This window comes from Nannobrachium achirus (genome assembly GCF_963921795.1).
Source record: "Nannobrachium achirus genome assembly, chromosome: 15".
Taxonomy (NCBI): Eukaryota; Metazoa; Chordata; class Actinopteri; order Myctophiformes; family Myctophidae; genus Nannobrachium; species Nannobrachium achirus.
Window position 1 is genome coordinate 20656289 of NC_137822.1, and position 23755 is coordinate 20680043.

A 23755-nucleotide genomic window follows, 5' to 3' on the forward strand; every position below is an offset into this window, starting at 1 on the left:
TGACCTATGTTTTATAGAAGTATAGTAGTGTGTTAATTACTTTTGAAACGGTAATGGTCAAAAGTAATCAATGTGCAGATACCCTGGCATGTATACACACTTATACTGTGTGTTGGTCTGTTTTGAACATTAAGCAAGTCATCTGGGGACCCCCCTGGCTTGTGAACCACTGCTCTAACTTAGTGGTTCTCAAAGTTGCGTCCAGGGACCCCTGGTTGTCCTTGGGGGGTGAGCTTGTACATCTGCTATTTTTGAGTAGCCAAAATATTATAAAAATATTTAAAAAAAAATGTTAAAGTGGTTAAAATCGAAGAGACACTTTCCCAGACTTAATGGGAAAAGTGGTGTAGGGTTTATAACCTTGACCATTTGAACGTTTGGCCATTCTGTGACTCTGTGTCTTCTTCCTGCCAGGGATAGAAGCGAAGGATCAGGATTAACAGGCTTACTGTATCTCAGACAAGAGTACGGAGATCAGTTGTCATTGGTCACTAATCAAAGAGAACATGCACGAGTGAAGCAAAGCCTCCCTCGTAGTACACCAGTAGTACAGTACCGTATGCTAGCAATACTGTATGTCATCAACAATCAGTACACCATTTGCATAACTGATTTGGATTTACGAATCGAAACACGCCAGTAGATCAGTGGTCTTCAAACCTTTTCCATTTGAAGGACCCCCTAAATCGATATGCATTTGGCCACAGACCACCATCTGAAAATATTTTGTAAAGACCCCATAAGAGGAATATCAATTTGTGTTATTAAAGATTTTCAAAATGATTCCAAATGATAGAGGCTTCTCAAGGATACTATACCTGTATACTTTTTATTTTTCCAATACTGACTTATTCTTTTCATGGCTTAATGAATTTACTTTAAAAGACTTTCATCATGTATTCAGTAAACAATCACAGGTCAAACCAAGGTAATTTAATGGGATTTATTTTCTCACTAAATGTACTGTTTATGCCGCCTCCTCTTGTCTTGTCTACTGACCTTTTGACCTTTAAAGTTATCACATGCAAATTGCCTCAGTAATTTGCATAGAAGACGGTAAACACGTTCATTGACATGTATGTTGTCATTCCCTCTCCCTCTCTCCTCCTTTGTATTCTGTGTGTTTGTTTACCTGAATCAGTCTTTAACCCATTTAGGCCTAGAATTATTGAATGCTTTAACTATTGAAAAATAGCAGATATACAAGCTTGCAGCGAGCTTGTAGATCTGCTATTTTTGGAAAAAGTCGTGAAAATGTGTGCAAATCTTTGAATATATGTATTTTTAAAGCGAATGTTTGTAACTCAAGTTTTGCTTCTGGGTGGTCCCTGGAACTAAATATTTTGAGATGGGGGTCCGTGGCCAAATAAATATAATTTTGGGAGTCCTTCACATGAAAAGGTTTGAGAAACACTGACATAGTAGTCTCTCAAGAACAGACTAACTGAGCTCCAGTTAGGTGAAAAGGACCTTTTCTTTGATGATGGCTGGCCAGATTGCTGACATAGAAACACAGGGTTTTTAAAAAAATCTTAGAAGGATTCAAAAGACACTTATAGAATCGGGTCAAAATTCAAATTTTCACGATTTTTCAAAAATAGCAGATCTACAAGCTCGCAGCGCGGCACTCGGTGCCACGCTGTGAGCTTGTATATCTGCTATTTTTCAGTAGTTAAAGCATAAAATAATAATACACAATACTGTGTACCCGTTCTGAATGGCTTTAATCCTCATACTCTTTCCTCTAGTCTGTTCTTTAGACTTTAGAGCACAGTGCAGTTTTAAATCATATCCTGTGGAGTTTATTAACCATTCTGCCAGCGATTTTTTTCGTACCTATTCAAGTAGTCACAGAATATTTATCTCCAGTACGATCGATCCCCCAATCATTGGTAAAGACGTAGGTTATCTCTGTGCTTCCGCGGACAAAAGAAAGCGGGTCATTTCTACCGTCGGTCCTCAAGTTATGAGCCGTTGAATACAGCGTGACTTGCCCAAAAATGCAATGGAAACAGCGGAGCCGCTAAAACATTAGCGGACGGTGATCTCATGTTGCGACCACGTCACGTCCTCTCTTCCCTTGGGACTGTGACTGCAATTTATATGAAACTAGATGGAGCTCTTCGCTAACAAATACCCAAAAAACAAAAAGACGTCTTTGGCAGAGAACAAGTTAAAAGAGCAATTCTGCTCGTTGCTGAAACAATGACTTGGAGTCACCAGGCAGGTTTGATATTGTCGCTGCCAGGCGAAAACTCGGTATGCTAATTTACTAAATTCATGTCATCAAGTCATCAATTCTAGTTTAGCTTTTAGTGTAAAAATTTTACATTTACACTCTTTTGTTTTGGTTGCTTGTTTTTTGGCTTCTCCCCACTTTATCCTTGTTATGCCTATGTCATTATGCCTAGTATTTCCCCTCACACAATTTCTGGGTGTTGTCACTGCTGTTGTATCCTACTGACTCACACCGGGAGGAGGTTGGAGCCTCCGTCCGACTTCTCCTGCCCGATAGGGATGGGACGATACGCGATATTATCGTTTATCGCGATAAAAAACACTCACAATAATCGTATTGTGGAGATTTATTTATCGTGATATCATCCTCCGATTCCTCCCTCGTGCACTGGGATCAATTCACCTTTTATTTGCAGAGCTGCATATCCGGTGCCACTTAAACCCTCTATAATTGGTAAAAGGTACTTATAATATAGGTGCTTGATACAGTCTTTTTTTCACTCTCTATCAAATGTCTTTGCCAAAACATTGCCGATCTAGATCTGCTATTTTTTGGCAAATGTTCCGCCACCAGGATATTAAAGATTTTTATTATCACGATAATAACGTAAATCGCAATTCGTTTTGTCACAATAATCTCGATATGAAATTTTCATATCGACCCATCCCTACCGCCCAACACTCCCTGCTGTGACAGGGGCCGCCCCTCAGCCCCGTAGGATCACATGCAGTGACAAATATCTCCCTCCTCGCGTGCCTTCCCTCCTGTGTTAGGCTGCTACTTTTACCGCCGTGACACCCGAGCGCCTGACCATTTACTGTCTTAAATTACACCGCGCATATTAGAGTTAAATTACACCAGAGGTTTTAAGAGTTAAATTACCACAGTGTTTTTTAAGAGCTGAAAAACCACGAGGAGTTTTGCGGTCCAGGTGTTAAGGGGAAGTGGGTAAGACAGGGATTTGTATGTCTGCCTTTCCTTTAATAGACACAACACTGTAGGGATTTTATGTCTCCCTTTCCTTTAGTGGACAAGCCAGGGATTTGCACGTCTCCCTTTCCACAGTAAATAACATTGTTTTTTATGGACGATGGCTGTGATCCACTGCTGCTCTTTTGCCTCTCTGTTGCGTAGAAACCTTGTATGTCCAAATGGTGTTGCTTTTCGGTAAATGGAAAAATAATAGAAAATAAACCAATGGTTTCTACAAATGTCTTCTAAATCAGTTTTCTGAGTGTTTCTACAGTATGTCAGTGGTTCTCAAACTCCCTCAAAATTATATGTATTTGGCCACAGACCCCCATCTCAAAATATTTTGCTCCATGGACGCCCAGAAGAAAGAAATATATATATTTTTCAAAGATCGCAGATCTAGCGCTCTAGCGCTATGAGCATGTATACCTGAATATTTTATTTTTGAGTAGCCAAAGTTTAAAATAATGGTTAAAGTGGTTACAATCTAAAATGACACGGATGCTTTCCCGGTTTTAACTCATACCTCGCGATCCCCGTAGAGACCGTAGATTTCCCGCTGTACCGCGCTGCCATGCCCGTAGAGCCCGCAAAGTTTAATTAGCTTTAATCATTATGAAAGGATTAAAAGTATTAGCGCAGATTTTCGGTGATTCTGGCTCTTTAGGCCCGCCCCCCTAACTGTATCCGGTCATTTCCGGTCTGGACCGGATCCAGCTTTCCGTATCCAGTCTGAGCCTGGGCCATAGTCCCGCCTCCATTGGTTTACTGTGTAACAGAAGTGGAAGCTACTGGGCGATGGAACGCTCGTTTTTCAATCGTTTTTTTGCGTTTGGAAACTTTGATCCAGTCTCTACACGCCTGGATTATGATCCCCGCACATATCGTGCGTTTTGTGCGCGAACGTGTCCACGTGTTACCATAGCGCACAGTTGGCTTTTTTCAATGCTTTTTCATGTAAACACTGGCTGATAAGCAGAGATACAGCGTGGCAACGGATATGTCTTTTTCAATGGGGTTTTTTGTATTCGAAAGCTTGTCACCGAGTCTACACGTCTACTAGATGAGTCGCGCACAGATTGTGCACGATGCGTGCGCGTGCCCACGTTAAAAGGTAAGGACAATTTGGCAGCTGCTTACTACAGCTATGTTTAAAATGACAGAGAAAAAGTTAATGGGTTAACCACTTTCACGTCATTTTTATATTTAGCTTCAAAAATAAAAGATCGGGTTTCTTAGATCGACTATTTTTGCCACTTTAGTGTGATACCGTAGTATTGCAAGTAGGCAATTCTTTTAAACAAATATATATTTATATACATAAAAAGCTGAAATACAAAGACACATGTTTTCTGCGCGACCGAGACGCTGTTACTTAGTACTGCAGAGACCCAGCTCTGTCTGCGAGAGATCAGGGAGTCAGAGAAAGAGACTTCTTTAAACTGCATTTGGTAAACCTCCAGAGAGAGACAGAGAGAGAGAGGTGGAAGCACACAGAGGAGAAACAGAGATGGATGAGACATCTTGTGTCCTCCACAACCTCTCATACATTCTCACCTCTCTCCCCCGTCTCTCCATGCGGTGAACACACATACGTACATATTGTAGGAGGGAATATAGCCAGAGTCCACGAGGAGACGCACGCACACAGACACACAGGGGCGTCACACCAAATTCTGGGCCCTGGGTACAAGGATTCACTGCGGGCCCCCCATGAATGTTAACTATTGAAAAATAGCAGATATACAAGCTCACAGCGCGGCACCGAGTGCCGCGCTGCGAGCTTGTATTATCTGCTATTTTTTAAAAATCGTGAAAATGTGTGCAAGAAACCTATGTCAAGGACCCCCAAGATGATATGTATTTGGCCACGGACTCCGATCTCAAAATATTTAGTTCCAGGGACCCCCAGAAGCAAGATCTGAGTTAGAAATGTTTGCTTAAAAAATACATATATTCAAAGATTTTCACACATTTTCACAACTTTTCAAAAATAGCAGATCTACAAGCTCGCAGCGCAGCACTCGGTGCCGCGCTGTGAGCTTGTATCTGCTATTTTTCAATAGATAAAGTTATTAGGGCCCCTCCACCTTGGGCCCCAGTAACTCAGTCCCACTTTCCTACCCCTTGTGACGCCCCTGCAGACACACACACACACACGCACGCACGCAGGCACGCACACGCACACACAGCACAAACTCAGAATGCAGCGTCATATGGGCCATGTTGTTCCAGTTCTGCCAACAAAGTTTGTTTATGGGTGCTGAGGGCAGGTGGGTCATAGATGATACAGACTAATGCTGAATCACGCGCGTGCGCGCGCACACACACACACACACACACACACACACACACACACACACACACACACACACAGACACACACACACACACACACACAATCTTGTTCTTATACATGAACAAATCTTCGTCTGCGATGCAATAATTGCATCTGTTAAGAATTAAAGATTGTGTCGCAGAGTGTGGAGATGTGCCTGAACCAGAAACACACACGCAGGCACGCGCACGCACGCACGCACGCACGCACACACACACACACACACACACACACACACACACACACACACGCACACGCACACACACACACACAAAGTGGATTTTGTTACGAACGAAACCCACAAGACATGCAAGCAGAAGCGAAACTGCTTTTCTTTCGCTCCATGTCAATGAATGGAATCTACTGTACAAGATCACGCGTTGCATCGTGATATGCGAATTTCTTAGAATTCATAACAATTCTAATTTAGAGAGATTTCAACGTTCCAAGTTCCAATGGACTCAATGTAGTTATCATTTAGTCACAAACTCTTAACCTTTCATTGGTTCAATATTTAGAAAAACCAAAGACAGATTCTCAATTCCCACTCAGTTGCTGGCTGCCTCCTATGCATGCACACGCACACATGCACACATACTGTACACACAGACACACACACTAGCACGCACACACAAATATTGAGGTTGCAGCCATACATAGTTCCGTTTAAAAATAATGTTCGTGTTTGTAGACAAAGTTGTGTTTTTCTGCAACACCCACCCACACACACACTGTCTCTAAAGCTGGACACTGTTCATCGTGTAAGCTCTTTAAATAGGACAGGATAAGGCAGGAGGGCTGCAGCCAGTGAAAGAACTTTTGATAAAATACTGCTAGAACATAGTTTAACTGTGTGTATATTTGCGTGTGTACATAATATGCATTCATGTGCAGACACATGTGGGCTTGTTCCAGGGGATTTAAAATGTTCTATATGGTTTCTGTTCATCAGTAAAGCCACAGGAGCATCTGTCTATTACTTTGAATGAGCGTGTTTCAGTTTTATCTTCTCTTACGAACAAAATAGTTGAGCAATATAAACCCTAGCGTCCCTATATTCTGCAAAAATCACCGATCTACAAGCGCAGTAACGTGTTGTCAAAGAGACTTGGTGTAGATACTGTAGGGTGTAATTATTTAAATGTTGCAAACAGATCTCTCTCTCTCTACTGAGAACCAACGGTGTAAAGTACATTTACTCAAGTACTGTACTTTTATTAACAGCTGGACAGCCATAGTTTTGCCATAACTAATGTAGATTACTGCCAAGGCTTTTTCCTGTTGTATTTACTTGATTTTCGGAGGTCCATTTTGTGCGCGGGGGGTCCCATTCACGGCCGACCAACGTCTTTTCTTTGACCCGGAGAAGAAAAAGTACAATATAGTACGATATTCCGTCTGTAAGTTATGGTCCATAGAAAACAGCCCGTTTTGACCAAATGTGCGATATGAGAAAACCGAGATATATGCATTTTTCTGCAGGCCAGGATGAATACAACTTAATGGATGCCGGATGTCACTGGATGTAGTATTTTGCGAGGCATCATGGGAAATTGAGTCTTTTCGCTCACTCCCAGCCGCGGTAGCGCGGGGGCTATTGGTTACCATGGTAACCAGTTAATCACGTCAGGGAACGTGGTAACGGGGGCACTTCACGGGGGGAATCGCTAACACGTGTGGGAACGTGTTAGGCACTCCAGGTACAATTTAAAGGACGTCTTTACTTGAGAATTTCCATTTATTGATACTGGTACTCCACTACATCTCACGAGGCAAATAATTACCAATACCAAACGGGTGTTAAGGAAAGCCAAGGTCGTCCTGGACTGTCCTCCTGAGCATCCTCTGCAGGAGGAATTTGATCCATTGTCTCCAAGTTGCTGCTTCAGGGTGCCTGCGGTTAATACTGTGATACTCTTTTGTTTCTGCTGCTATCAGCAGATTGAACCCTGCTGTATCCATGAACTGGGAAGGAGGCTCTTCTATATCAGGGTTTCTCAAACCTTCAAATGTCAAGGTCTCCCCTTAACTCTGACAGTGTACAAATGGAGGGTTCATTTGGTTCCATTTGTACACTGTCAGAGTTACAGACTTGTGTGGGTCAATTTAGACCCCCCTAAAGGAACCCACAGAGTCGCGGGAATCCACTTTGAGAACCACTGTTCTATATCATTCTGGCTTGACTGCTGCCTTTTGCGCTCCTGAGAACAGTGGTTCTCAGACGTTTTAATTTCAAGGACCCCATTAACTCTGAGAGTGTACAAATGGACCCCCTCAAGGTACCCCAAGGGACCCTGGATCCCACTTTTAGATCCACTGCCCTAGAAGGTTCTGGATAATGTGTTTGTTTGTATGCCTGCTCAATGGCCATGTGTCTTTCCTGGAAATGTACGTAATTCCCCCTAGTGGGAAAATAAAGTGTTTGAAATTAATTGGATTTTGAAGGTACTGTAGTCAGATATGGAGTATGGTCAGTATTATTTTGTACGTGTGGCACTCCACCTCAGTAATCCATCTCGCTTGGGGTCTAGTGTATTGAAACGGGAATAGACTCACACATTTGTCGGCTGATACTGAGAATAAGCCTCTCCAACCTATTTACTTATAAATGAATTATCCCTATTTATTATTATTTATCTATGTGTATTTATGTGTAACTTCATGGGGACCAAATAGAAGGTGCAGTCTCTGTTTTTGGCACTACTGTAGGTGGCTGAAGCTGCTACAGTGTTCAATGTTCATCTCTATATATTTTACATTAGATATTGTTCAAAGAAAGACTTGGGTCTTTCGCCCAGACAGGCAAGGTAAACCAAGATTTAGCCATTTCCGCAAAAAAGTTAAACAGATAACGGATGTGGATGTCAATTTGCGGTGACGTCATTTCCTGTTTTCCTGTGGGACTGTAGTCTTGCGTAGCCACACAACTATTCCACAATCTCCGAATGCTATATAGAGTCTAGATACTCTAGAACTACATCCCCCGAAAGAGCAAGTAACAGAAGTTGTCACTGCTGCATGGAACTGTAGTCCCATTGGAAACATAACAGCAGCACACTAGCACAGACAGTCATTCGAGCAGCATATTCTTGTTATGCGTGTATAGTTTAAGAAAACATCATGGAAGTAACACCAACAACACCAGAGAAAGACAAAACAATGCCCCAAAAAATATTGAAAGAAGACATACTGCTTCCAGTAGGACTTGTTATCGCTACTGCACCAAGGGAGCGGATGCGTCACATCCTACTCATGATCAGACTTCCGTTGCTCCAGACTGTATGACGGGAGCTAGGGATGCCCCGATCGTGTTTTTTGCTCCCGATCCCGATCAAATACTTTTGCTGCCGATTCGATCCCGATCCTTCCCGATCCGATCTTTCGGCAATGCATTTAGGAAAAAGAAAAGAAAATGCTTTTATGTTGTCCCTTAAGGTTTTTATATTTTATTTAAATAACAGTATCCATTCTATCCAAGCTTCTTTTTTCACTTAGTGCAGCATTGTATCAAAACAAATTAAAAATAAAGCTCATCAGCTTATATATTTTTTAAATATATAATACAAGGTGTTTCCCGATCTTTTTCTCCCGATTCCGATCTTTTGAAATCGGCCCTGATCTCCCAATCCCGATCTGGGCATCCCTAACGGGAGCATTTGCAAATTGTCGAAGTCAACAGTCTGGCCACGTGAGACTAGTAGGACTGTGACTACGATTTTTACCAGCTTGCAAAGCTGGTCTACAGGTCATCAGCCACCTAGCCGCCACAGTCTGATGTTACATCATTTCTTGTTAATTTCTCCTCATTGGTTGGGCCTTTAGCCAATGAGGAAGCAGCGTTCTCTGTGACGTCACCACCTCAGCATGGCTAGTCCACAAGGCGCAAGCTGGTATAAAAGGACTGTGTCATTTCTTGTTTTACACTAGATGAAACAAAAAACTAAAAAAGACGCCCAAGACGTCTTTGGCAGTAAATGTGGTTATAGATGACGAGTGTGCCTTATCCATGTGTTTAATGTGCCACTCTCTGCTCTGCAGATCAGCCAGAAGAAGCTGAAGAAGTTTGAAAAGGAGTACCATACCCTGAGGGAGCAGCAGGAGCAACAGGAGGCTCCTATTGAGAGATATGAGGTACACACTCACTCACTCACTCACTCACTCACTCACTCACTCACTCACTCACTCAACATGTCGAAAAATCGAATATTCGAATAATTGTTAATAATTTTAGTCTAGTTAGAGGATACCTAGTACGGGTATAATGTTTATTTATTATCTATTTTCAGTTTACAGGAAGGAATTAAAAATCACATTTCACCTAGGATGGGCATTTGATGATCCCCAGAACATTTTTTTGTTCTTCTTTTAATGAATATTCAAATAATAGAAACTTAGTAATCGAATATCACTTTTACACATCCCTAACAGTTAGTTCCTCAAACATGCATTGTATGTTTTGGACATACTGTGTTGACTAAATGTGTAGGGTTTATTTGAATATTTAATTTGGTGGCAGTTTGATGTTAACTGTAGCAATTTTAATTTCTTCTTTCAGAAGAAAGGTCCTTATTTTAGGTGATTAATTCCTATTAATTTAAACTGCTGTTTGTGTTGAGCACATTCCACACAGAATGTGAATACGCAGCAATAAAGTGACGCCAGTTCCTTTTGAAACAAGGTCGATATTTCACAGTGAATAAAAAGCATCAACCCATGCAGTATGAATGAGTACTCGATGAATTGAGTACAAAGGACCCCCAATGGATTTCTTCGCCTTTTCAGATTGTTTATTCATCACACTCCCAGTGCGTAAGAACCTTATATTACATTTTACATTTGGTCAAAATGATTCAGAGCAGAGCTATTTCCATGAAATGTGTTCAAAAACAACCCAGGGATGTGTAGATAGTGGCTGCATGGTTGACTTGAAATAACACGAAAACAGTGTTTCATTTTCATTATTTACTCTATGGTGATTTACAAAAGGAAAACAACAAAATACATCCATGTATGCTTTTGAATGATTCATGTTTTGAAATGACATCCCAGCAGTAATCGGTCCTTCAGAACATAAAACTATCATTTAGAACCACTTATCAAGGGGTCAAGGGAATATGGTATGGCCCGTGGCGGGGAAGCAAAATGAATCATCCATTCAGTGACTCATCTGAAGTAGTGGTTCTCAACTTTTCAGGCTGTGACCCCCCCAAATATTCCTATTTGAACTGGGGACCACCCAGACAATCACCTGGAATGTAGGAGTTGAGGCATTACATTTTGGGTTCCACAGATAAATATTGTGGAAATAGCAGATCTACAAGTTCACAGCGGCTAGTAAGCCTGGGCGATATTAGGAAAACCTTCGATATTCGATAACGTTGTTGAATACCTCGATATCGATATTACTCACGATATTAGTAAAAACAATTGCATTATATCGTTTTTAATTTTTTTCTGCTTTAGGTCCACTGCCTGCCTAACCCAGATAATGAATTCCATTTTCCAACAATGGTTTTATTGAAATAACCACACTTGGTTACAGATGCACTGCTTTTTTGCATGTGCTATGTGCATGCATAGTGTGTCTGTTAATTAATTAGACACATACACCAATACTTCATTTCAAGCCGTCTTCGTCGATATGTATACCTTGCATGTTGATACCTCGATATCGATATATTTTCGATATATTGCCCAGTCTTAGCGGCTGCTTTGCGAGTTGTTGGGAGCTTATAGGTAGGCTATGTTCAAACGTGTTCCCTCTTTCTTATATTGACAATTAATTTGGCCAATGTTTGACCACTTCTTTATTGTATACAGTAGTTTGATGATGATTACTTTTGAGACAGAATTTTGGTGTTTTCCTTTCTTTCTTTTGGAGGCATTAAAAAAAAAGCTCTTAAAAGTATTTATCTTGTCACTTCACTATCATCTGGGGACCCCACTGAAAACAAGATCAGATGCTAGGTTTGACGTTTCCTCATTTCTTTACAATGCTACATTGTTCTCTTTGCACTATGCCTACATTGTAAATTGTTTGTCATCGATAAAAAATGACTGACGGGACATTTTACACAGTTAACTCATTCGTAGTTTACGGCCGTAAAGCCCGTTAATTTCTCTATGTCTTTCACTGCCGGCTTCTCCGAGTCCTACCTGTTAACGTGGGCGCTCGTCCAGTTCCCATCGTGCGTGATCGGACACTGCTCGTGTGTTCGCGTATTCCATCAGCTTCTCAAATCCGTTGAAACTTTTTCAATTGATCAATAAGTTCTCCATCTGTAAGCCACGGAGTTCAGACAGTAAGCTAACGGGCCAAAATAGAGGACGGACTTCCGCTTCCGGTTCAGGGACTCCAATGTTAAAGTTGTCCGCTCAATAATGTGTCCGTGTAGAAACCGATCACGGAGCATTAGTTCCGGCCTATTTTAGTTGCGCTTCGATAAAAAAATGTTTTTTAATTAATTTTTATTACATTTACGGGTTCTACGGGCATGGCAGAGAAGGGGTACAAAGGGGTATTTTGATGGCAGAGTTTGTGTTAATAATGAAAATGCTCCTGAGAGCCAAGTATAAAATACCAGTATCAAGTAAGTGTTGTTATCTTGCCTTTGTTGTTCACCAGTCATCTTACTCCTCTGTTGGCTGTCACCTCCAGTTGACAGCCCAGCCGTCTTGTCGCACCATGTTCAGCTGAGTGTCTGTCTGTGTTCACTGTTCACAGGTGGTGCCATGTTAACCATTACTGACTACTGTCACTGTGATATCACGTTGTCACCTGATCACGGTTAACCAATACAGATAGATGAACTCGCATGATATTACATTCCCCATGCTGTCATTGTGTCAAAATAAAACTACCGAGCCAGGCAGAGAAACCGAGACACGGCCTTCCTTCTCATGCTCTTTGTGATTTTCTCCTCTCTCTCTCGCCCTGTCTCCTCTCCTGTCTCCTTTTTGTCTTTTATTTTTTTATTTAACTGTCTCTCTCTGTCTCTTTATCTCTGTCTGTCTCTTTTCCTTGCTCCCCCCCGCTATTTGTCTACCCAGCGAGAGAACCGTCGTTTGCAAGAGGCTAACATGCGCCTGGAGCAGGAGAACGATGACCTGGCGCACGAACTAGTTAGCAGCAAGATCGCTCTGCGCAAAGACCTCGACAACGTGAGTCTGGGAGATAGTGTGTGTGGGCGTGTTCTTGCACTGTGTGTGTGCGTTTGTGTTTCTGTGCGTGAAAGAGAAAGAGAGATGACTTCTGTTCTGTTGTTCTTGTTTGAGACAGAGCACCACCTGGTAAGTTCTAAAAATGTCATCATTAGCGGGTGTTTGCAAAGGGCCGCAGCGTTGGCACTCGCGCGCGAGTGTGTGCCTTTGACCTGATACACACTTTGGGTGGATGACAGCGGTGTACATCATTATAGTACAGAGAGGCACAGAGTTGTTCTCACAATGACCTTAGAAACTTTAGATTGTTAACTGTGTGTGTGTGTGTGCGTGTGCGTGTGCGTGTGCGTGTGTGTGTGTGTGCGTGCGTGCGTTGCCAGGCGGAGGAGAAATCGGATGCCCTTAACAAGGAGCTGTTGATGACCAAACAGAAGCTGGTTGACTCCGAGGATGAGAAGAGACGACTGGAGGAGGAGTCTGCACAGGTCAGAGCTGATGATGACACGAGCCTCATTCTCTTCATCAACATCATTATTCTGAGCCTGCAGTGTACCCAACTAAAGCCTGTTCAGCAAATAAAAATGATGAGGGTCGCACTCTGAAATGAAAATTGTTAAAAACAGACATTGTAGAACAGACGAATTGTAAACCACTAAATCAGTGGTTCTCAAACTTTTCCATTTCAAGGACCCCCATAACTCTTGAGAGTATAGGACCCCTGGACCCCACTTTGAGAACCCCCTATTACTACTACCGTTCACTCAGATCAGCCAACACAGGGATGCTGACAGAACCCTCGCTAAACGTGTGCTGCCTGAACTTTACCCAAACCAAGCAGTAAACTAAATACTTTTGCCTAAACCAGCTTAAAACTCATCTGATCCCTGTCAGATTCTGGCATAAATATTCTAGCACATAATATTGCCTAACTGCCTGTTGAAAGGTTTATTTAATCTCTAGCCAAATCACTCAAAAACATGAACGTTATGTTCTGGGTATGTTGTATCGTTTGAATGTTAAAGGGGCGTAAATATCCAAAGTTAAAGCCTGAAAGTCGGCAAATGTCAATCAATATAACCTACAGTGTTTGTCATTTAACCTTCGTCTTGACTGCTGATTTCCCTGGGTCTTACTTAGTTTGTAATAGGAAATGATCCCTTTGAGGCAGGAGACAGGCTTGCTGTATTGCTGTCAAAGGTGTGGGTGCGTGCGTGTGCGTGTGTGTGCGCAAATATACACAGGAGGGCATGACTTTGCCGACGGCTTATAATCTGCCAATACCTTTTCCTCTCTTGTTTATACTCCATGACAGCTACTGTAGGACCACATGGTCTCTGAGGCTTGTGACACCGCCACTGTCCTTGGGTCTGTCCTCTGCATCAGTGTAACTGTGTGTGTGTGTGTGTGTGTGTGTGTGTGTGTGTGTGTGTGTGTGTGTGTGTGTGTGTGTGTGTGTGTGTGTGCGTGTGCGCGTGCGTGTGCGCGCATTACCACAGCTGAAGGAAATGTGCAGACGAGAGTTGGACAAGTCCGAATCGGAGATTAAGAAGAATGGCTCCATTATTGGTGAATATAAGCAGGTATGTTCGGGAGTGGGCTCAACGGCGTAATGCCTTCATTTTGTTATTGTGAGCTTAGTGGTTACATGACTGCAATTTGTTGCAAACTGTATGATGTATTGTGTGTGTGTGGCTCTGTGTGTTCTTCAGATTCATGTCCATTTTGTCCCATTACTTTTGCAGTGGTTCTCAAACATGAGAGAGAAATAAACACGTGGACCACCCATCTGAAAATATGTTTTGGCAGTGACTCTCCTAAGAGAAGATTTGTCAACATTTTTAAAACACATAAGATCTACAGGTTCACAACGTGCCGCGGTGTGGCGCTTTGTGAGCTTGTGCAGTAGATCTGCTGTTTTCAATTAGCCAAAAGATAGAGTAGGGCTGTAAGTGTTAGAACTGTTCCTCATTTTGCTGGGGACCCCCTGAAACCCCCCCCCCCCCCCCCCCCCCAAGGACCCCTGGACACCACCTTGAGAACTAGTGCTTTAGAGCAGTGGTTCTCAACATGTGGGTCAGGAGTCAGAACCCCCAGGGGGGGTCCTCAAATTATTTTGTGGGGTCCCCAGATGATTACCTTAATATGCAACATTGTTTTCTCACTGAACTGTAAACAAACCAACATAAAGATTAAGTGTAGAGAGGGTATCTGCACATTTCTAAAGTGACAATTTGAGGACTTTTTTTATACCTCTAAAATGACAAATTAACATTTGCCAAATTGTCAAATATTAGAGGCAGAAATTTTGAAAATAGCCGATCTACATGTAGATCTGCTATTTTCACAATAGAACCATGTTATACAAAATATAATGCCTCAACTCTTAGTGCTCGTCATGGTGAGGGGGTCCCCAGTTCAAATTATGATTATTTTGGGGGTCACGGCCTGAAAAGATTGAGAACCACTGCTTTAGAGAAGTGAAACTACAGAGCATTCACAGCCAACATTAGACTGTGAAGAAGGAGGAGGTTTTCTGGTGGGGGGCCTGACTTAGTATGCATTTCTATGACGTGGTTGGTGCGCTCCTCTTTCCTGTGTGTGTGTGTGTGTGTGTGTGTGTGTGTGTGTGTGTGTGTGTGTGTGTGTGTGTGTGTGTGTGTGTGTGTGTGTGTGTGTGTGTGTGTGTGTGTGTGTGTGTGTGTGTGTGTGTGTGTGTGTGTGTGTGTGTGTGTGTACGTACTGTTACTGATACTGATACTGTATACTTTAATTTCCACATTTTATTTACCATTTTTGGTGCTGTAATCTGAACCCAGATCATTTTGAATTTGATTCAGTGTACATGTTGACAGCGCTGCTCCTGTCTCTGAATATTTAATGCGATCTTTCATCTTTATTTCTGTCCCTTCTCTTCTTAATGGTGATTTATACGTAGTTGCGCGCTGGTGTCGCACACCAAAAATAGGCAATCTACGAGCGGGTAAACCGTCTATTTTCGGTGCACGATATGACGCAGAACCAACTATAAATCAGCCCATATAGCTGCCTCAGCATGTCTGCGGTTATAAATCATGCGGAAGTAATTATAAATCTTGTGTTTAAGTAATCATGGTAGAGAAGAAAAAAAAGAGAATTGCTGTCCCTAATACAGTATGAAGCTGCATCATATGAAGGTGTTGCCTTTGTGTAAATTGGGGAACCCGTTTTCCCCAAACGGTTCATCAGTTAACCTATTTAGACCGGTAACGCATTATTACTTTGAACATTATCTTATGGCTATTTTTGAAAAATCTTGAACATTAATTTTGTGTAAGACTGTTTCATGTCAAGGACCCCCAAAATGTATTTGGTCACGGACCCCCATCTCAAAATATTTAGTTCCAGGCAGGGACCCCCAGAAGCAAAATTTGAGTTACAAATGTTCGCTTTGAAAATATTCAATAACATTTTCACGATTTTTAAAAAATGGCAGATCTACAAGCTTGCAGCGCGGCACTCGGTGCCGTGCTGTGAGCTTGTATATCTGCTATTTTTCAATAGCTAAAGTATAAAATAATTCCAAGCCTACATGGGTTAATTTTCACCCCTTTCGATCTCAACCTGCCATTTCATAATTAGATGCATTGCCACCCATCCCCCCAGTTCCATTGCCATTGCCACTGATGAAAATAATGCAACGTCGTCTGTCTCCCATGCGGGCAGGCAGAAATAGCAAAGAGACCATTTTAGAAACAGGCCCTTACCTTTTTTGGTAGCACTTTACAATAATGACCTGTTATAAATCATTTATAAACATTTATAAGCAGTTTGTAGATGAGTAATAAACATGAACAAACTATGAACAAATGCTTACCTAAACATTTATAACTGTTTTAAACATCATTTACATGTTATTAGTAAGTAGTAAACTGATCATGAATAAACCATTTATATACATTTGTAAATGATTAATAAATCATTTGTAACTAGAATGCATCATGTATATGCTTTTTTTTAGATAAGTAACTAATCATAGAGCCCTAATGTAAAGTGAAGATTAGGTCGCAAGTTACTATGAAAACCTCCACCGGGTGTCTGTCAGTCCCTCTGTCAGTATGTCCGTCACGTCACGTCACGTCACGTCACGTCACGTCACACTTTTGGCCCTACTTCTATATCCGGCACCGTTGCCCCTATCCATGCCAAACTTTGCACACACGCTCTTTGGCTGTCTGTTAAGGTGGCCTCCTTGTTTGTTCATGGTTGATATATGCTTTGTAAAACATTCCTTAAATATCTATAAATCATCAGTAGATGTTATCAAGAGCCCTAATGTAAAGTGAAGACTATTCATTAGTTACTAATGTCTGTTAAATATGAACAAACATGGAGGCCACATTAACAGACAGTTGACTGCCAAACCACAACCTCCACCCCTCATTTCTCACATGGCCCTCTTCTAGCGCCACCATGAGGCCGCTTCTTGCAACACAAAACTTTGGACACTGCTCCTATAAATTTTGCCCTAAAATCACACAAAGCGGAACACAGTATGTCTAGTCATGTCATCAACATGGATCTGTCCCATTTAGCATCACCATCAGGCCGATTTTTTCAAACCCATTTTTTGACACTGCTCCTACAGATTTGGGCCTAAAATCACGCAAAGCTAAAGTCATGTCATCAACATGGATCTGTCCCATTTCCCATATTCCCTCGTGATTGGCTACGACTGTCTTCTAAAGTTTGTGTATGCGATGTGACAGTCGCTTATCTCCCTATTAGGGAGTCTTACTGGTAAATAATGAATAGTCTTCACTTTACATATAGGGCTCTTGATAACATCTACTGATGATTTATTGATATTTAAGGAATGTTTTACAAAGCATATGTTAACCATGAACAAACTCGGAGGCCGCTTTAACAGACAGCCAAGGAGTGTGCGTGCAAAGTTTGGCATGGATAGGGGCAACGGTGCCGGAGATTAGAGTAGGACCAAAAGTGTGTGACGTGACGGACAGACTGACAGAGGGACTGACAGACAGCCGGTGGAGGTTTGCGACCTAGTCTTCACTTTACATTAGGGCTCTTGATAACATCTACTAATGATTTATAGATATATTAGGAATGTTTTACAAGGTATATAGATAGCTTGTAAATGATTAGTTACTTATCTACAAATAGCATATAAATAACGCATCATTTTTTGTTACAAATGATTTATTAATCATTTATGAATGTGTATAAATGGCTTATTCATGATCAGTTTACTACTTACTAATATCTTACTAATAACATGTAAATGATGTTTAAAACAGTTATAAATGTTTAGGTAAACATTTGTTCATAGTTTGTTCATGTTTACTACTCATCTACAAACTGCTTATAAATGTTTATAAATGATTTATAACAGGTCATTATTGTAAAGTGCTACCCCTTTGGGTAAGCTGGATTCTAAAAATATGGGGTAGTAAATTGAAAATGACAGTACATGTGAGAATTGATGACAGGTAGTAGCAGTGGAGGTATCGTGCGTGCGTGCGTTTGTGTTTTGGGATGGGACGATATGAAAATGTCATATCACGATTATTGTGACAAAAGAAACCGTGATTTGCGATATTATAGCGATAATCAAAATCCATTATCTTGGGGCGGAACATTTGCCCCAAAAAAATGCAGATCTACAAGCTCACAGCACGTCGGATCGTGACGCATTGTGAGCGTGTAGATCGGCTATTTTTTAGCAAAGGCATTTGGTAGAGAGTGAAAAAAAAAGACTGTATCAAGTACGTATATTATAAGTACCTTTTACCTTATAGAGGGTTCAAGTGGTACCGGATATGCAGCTCGGCAAATAAAAGGTGAATTGAGTTCAGTGCATGACGAAGGACGATATGACGATAAATTAAATCTCCACGATACGATTATTGAGTGTTTTTTATCCCGATAAATGATAATATCGCGTATCGTCCCATCCCTAGTGTGTGTGTGTGTGTGTGTGTTGTTAGTTGAAAGCCCTCATCAGATGACTCACACTGAGAGGAGCAGAGGTTAGGTGTGAAAATGGGGCTTCTGAAAAAGAAAATACACATGCTAGTTATTGTCGCTGTCGGGCAGAAACCTTGTATCTCCATATTTCAACTATTTATATACTGTATGTTGTTGTTTTTTCCCCCGTAAATGAATGTCCTACTTTGTCCTACAAAAGTGTGTCGCACAAAAGTAGCGAATATAGCCGATCTACAAGCTCGCGGCATGTCGCAACGCAATGCGTCGCGAGCTTGTTCAGTAGTAAATCGAGCTTAATAATAAATACAATTAATTAACCAACGAAACACAAGAGCTTGTGACTATAAATAATGACTACTTTGGATCCACAGGAAAACAGGTTCTGTCTTTTCTTTAGTTTTTTCATTTTGAGAAAAGTAACAGTTTTGGACATACAGTACAAGGTTTCTGCCTGACTGCAATGTTATGTTTTTCCTGCTATTTGACGGGAAGGAGAAGGGGGTTGGGGTTGGGGCAGGGGGATGATGAACAAATCTCTAGAGGAAAGAGGAGAGGAGAGAAGGGCAGGATTCAATCTTCTCTGATTGATAAGTCCAGGAAAGCTCATGATGCCCTCACTACTAGCCAGCATTATTTTTGCAGCCGAGATACCGTGAATTATTCTCCAAATTGCTCGCACTATTTCAGTGGCTGTGCAATTCCAAATTGTCTTCTGTGGCATTTGAGACAGAAATGGCCTATAAGCCTTCCTAGATGAGGGCTAATTGAGCCCTCCGTGTGCATAACCACCAGGCTTTTGGCAGAGGATTTGAACAAGTGTTGTTTTTCTTTCTCTCACAGTTGTGGCTACAAATAGTGCTTCTTGATTAAAGATGCCGCCAGAAATGGCCAAAAGTTTTATAGGGCTGAAGTGGGTAATGTATGTTTTGTAATAATGATAAAAATCTACAAAGTAACTACTAACTAAAGTTTTCAAATAATTGTAGTGGAGTAAAAGTATAATTTTTTTGAAATTTGGAAATACTCCAGTAAAGTAAAAATAGCCTGAAATTGTACTTTAGGTACAGTACTTGAGTAAATGTACTTTAGTTATTGTACACCATTGCATAAAACCTCTCAGAAGGGCCTTTTCCACCGGCAAAGAACCGGTTCTGGTTCTTTCTCCCGCCTATGGGATGAACCAGAGGTGTGCTTTTCCACCGAGAACCGGAGTTGGTTCCGAAATCCTTGTTTTTTGTGCTTCCAGAGCCTCAATCTGGTGGAAACGCAAGCCGGTTCGCAAGAACAAACCTAGGTTCCCAAGAAAGTTGAACTGGCACTGGTTCTGGAACCGGTTCTTTGCCGGTGGAAAAGGCCCCAGAAAGAGTATGAATTGATGGTCATTCTCTACGTTTTTTTCTTAACCACTTAAACCCTATATATACTTACAGTAGTTGACCAGGGTCCCGTCTCTTTTTACCTCTTAAAAGTCTGGGTTGGGATGCAAAACAGTAGAGGCGTTTATTTTTGTATTCCTGTGGTAAGAGCAGCAATCATGCTAATGAGCCTGAGCCCACAGATGAGCGACTTAATTTCTCATTTTGGTTTTAATAACGCTTTGGTTATCATCCAACAGTTCTCAAAAGGATGTCCCCTTGGAGCCCGGTTCATAGTGATGTGAAGCCTGCCATTTGGTTCAAGCAGATTTCTGTACAGCAGTGGTTCTCAACCTTTTCATGCCGCGACCCCCAAAATATGTTCTATTGTGAAAATAGCAGCTCACAACGCCTTGCGTTGCGAGGCGTTGTGAGCATGTAGATAGGCTATTTTCACAATTTCTGCTTCTAATATTTGACAAAAAGTCCATAAATTGTCACTTTAGAAATGTGCATACATCCTCTATACCAGGGGTCTTCAACGTTTTCAGGCCGGGGACCCCCAAACTGATGGGGAGATGGAGCAGGGACCCCCTACCACCTCGTAGGGTGGGGGGGTCGGGGCTACGACATATTTTTTATTTTAAAAATGTACAAGTTACAGCGTGCAGGGAGGGCCGTACCACTACCATTTCTAAATATACTACTTATCAACTGAGAACCAATGTCAATAATATCAACAATCTGTCAATTGCATAGTAATCATGTATTCAAGCTATTAAAAATGGATAGAATCATGATTTATTTTTTAACATAAATGTGAAAAAAAAAAAAATTAAATCTTTTTTTTTTTTTTTAAGCAATAATTTCGCGGACCCCCTGCAGTACCTCCGCGGACCCCCTGGGGGTCGCGGACCCCCTGTTGAAGACCCCTGCTCTATACACTTAAACTTGGTTGGTTTGTTTACTGTTGAGTGAGAAAACAATGTTGCACATTAAAGTTAATCATCTGGGGACCCCCCAAAATAATTTGGGGACCCCCCTGGGTGTCCCGACCCACAGGTTGAGAACCACTGCTGTACATCTCCAGAGGTTCACAGGCATACACACCACTACGTGGGTGGTGTACTGTATATGTGATGTGATGTGTCATAAGCTCACCTTATTCATTGATCTTCCTCTTGCTGTCAGTGTCAGGGAAGGTTGTATGCCTTTGTTTGCTCCCACCACCACCAGTGGCTCTGCTTTGCCTAGGGCTTATCTTTCCCCATGAGGGTGTTGTTATATACTGGATATCTCCCTGTTCTTAAATGGTTGTCTTCCTAGTCTTTTCTCGCTGAACAGGGTGTAATAATAGCAGATACTTGAATGCCAAGATCAAATCATATTCACACTTGTATTTACATAGATGAAATGTTTTCAACATCAAAGAAACTTGAACCAATCAGAATTAATTTAGTTGATTATCCACAACTTTCCAACATCCTATCGTGCATTGCGCAGAAGGAGTGCGGCAGTTTCCGGCGCCGCAGCCAAGAGTGATCTACAAGCTCACAACGGTTGCATCTGCAACGCGGCGTGAGCTTGTATGTCTGCTGTTCTCCGGAAGTGTCCCACAAATAATTCTACTGTAAATTCTCACAGAAACGGGTGGATAAAATAACAAATAACAATAATAATATATTGTTATTGAATTGTGTATTATCCAAAAGAAACACACTTCTCGGTTATTGATTAATGAAAAAGGTGATTGATAAGAGATAATAAAAGGATCAATAGTCGCAGCCGTACAGATGAAAGGCATGTAGGAGGTGGAAGACGTGGATACAGTATGTGCCAGGGTGAAGACAGATCAAGGCATTGTGTATAAACAGTATGAAGATAGATCAAGGCACTGCATACAGTACAGTATGAGGGTTAGGCTAAATGGAGGAGCATGGAGAGAGAGTGAGAGAGATACAGTATCATTTATATAGTGTACTATAGAGGGGGGGGGGAGCTGGAGAGATGGATAGATGTGTTGTCTGCAGAGTGGGAGTGGGATAACATATCTGTCAAGATGACTAATGTTCCATTGATGCTTGTTAACTATGCGTGCGTGCGTGCGTGCGTGTTCTTTGCGTGATTCTGTAATGAAACATTCTCTATTACAGCTGGATTTGGAATGAGATGATGTGGGTTCATGCATGTTTAGCTGACTGTATGTGTACAGTTAGTAAGGAGGGAGGAAGGGCAATAATTAAAATGTATTTTATCAGCTTTTAAGGGGTGTCAAAATTGATGACAGACATCATTCTTGCCCAACTATTCCAGGGTGGTGGATCTGACACAATGGGCTGTATTTTGATTGTGTTAAATACCAGCTTTGCGACATGCAGTTTTCCGAACTCTAATTCGGGTTAATGCTTTTCAGAAGATGCGAGTGACGTCATTTTCTAGTTGGAACTGGACATTTCCGATGAAAGGTTCGGTGGTCGGAGACAGTATGGACAGGCCTTTAAGTTAAGGCATAATAGCTGGTACTTAAGACAATCAAAATAGAGCCCTATGAATTCACATGTGCAAAATATTCAAACACCCCTATCAAAGAAAAGTATTGAAAAATACTTTTCTTTCTTGGCCTAACGTCGGTGTGAAATAGTGGTCACACAGGCTGACCTTCTTATAGACAGCTCGCCCCCAGGAACCATGCTGTAAAAAAGATCAGGGGTTGAAGTCACTGGGGGAAGCACAACAACTTCTAGATGTGTGTTTCGGTGTGTTTGTTTTCTCTAGATCTGCTCCCAGCTGAGCGAACGTCTGGAGAAACAACAGACAGCCACCCGAGGAGAGCTGGAGAAAATCAGGGTGAGTTTTATGCACACACACACACTCGCACACGCACACTCACGTGCGCACACACACACACACACACACACACACACACACACACACACACACACACACACACACACACACAGTGTACATCCACTACCAAAATTAAGGAAGAGTGTGTGTGGCAGCTGTGCTGTAGATATCAGAGACCCCAACCCCCATCATCAGTAACTCCACCACAATTATGTAATCTTATATCGTTGCTGTCGGCTGGAAACCTTGTATGTCCAAAACCGTTCGGGTTGTATAGCCGATCTACAAGCGCACACTGCGTCGTGAAAATATACGATCTTCAAGCACACAAGTGCTTGTAGATCGGCAATTTTCACTTGTTTTGTGCGACAGTCTTGTATTATGAAGCAGGGCTTTACTTTATGAAAAAACATACACATTTTAAACTTGAGGACACGAGGTTTCTGCCTGACAATGATGATATGCTGTTCCTTCCCTATTAGGTCTTCACAAAGAAAGTAAGCAGAGCTTGGCTGCTTCTGCTAAACTGTGATTTTGTATCTTTTAATAATCAGATCCAATTTTGGCTTCATACTGTATCACCAATAGTTATCTTTTAAAGTTCAAAAGATTTGTTCTTGTGGAATTTTGGCTGTCTTCTTGGTGTTTCCTTCAATACCCTCTATAGCCTACACTTAAACTTTATGTTGGTTGGTTTACTGTTGAGTGTTAAAACAATGTTGCACATTAACACTTATGTTGCAATGATTTTTTCTCTTCAATGTCTCGCGTTGCCATGGTTACCATAGACTTCCATGTAATTGTGCAATTGTGTAAAAAGTGCACGCCCATGCCTAGATGATGCACCACGTGTGTA

The 23755-nt window shown here is 41.6% G+C and overlaps 1 protein-coding gene across 2 annotated transcripts in view; it reads left to right on the top strand.

The window, feature by feature from the left end:
- The window catches only part of rabgap1 (RAB GTPase activating protein 1), a 155784-nt gene that overhangs the window by 127640 nt on the left and 4389 nt on the right, over window positions 1-23755 (top strand). For both annotated transcript variants that reach the window (XM_080742477.1, XM_080742478.1), the window contains 5 exons: window positions 9587-9679; window positions 12599-12709; window positions 13090-13194; window positions 14206-14289; window positions 22828-22899. In XM_080742477.1, coding sequence (XP_080598603.1) covers window positions 9587-9679; window positions 12599-12709; window positions 13090-13194; window positions 14206-14289; window positions 22828-22899 — 465 coding nt within the window. The remainder of the gene's footprint in view (window positions 1-9586; window positions 9680-12598; window positions 12710-13089; window positions 13195-14205; window positions 14290-22827; window positions 22900-23755) is intronic.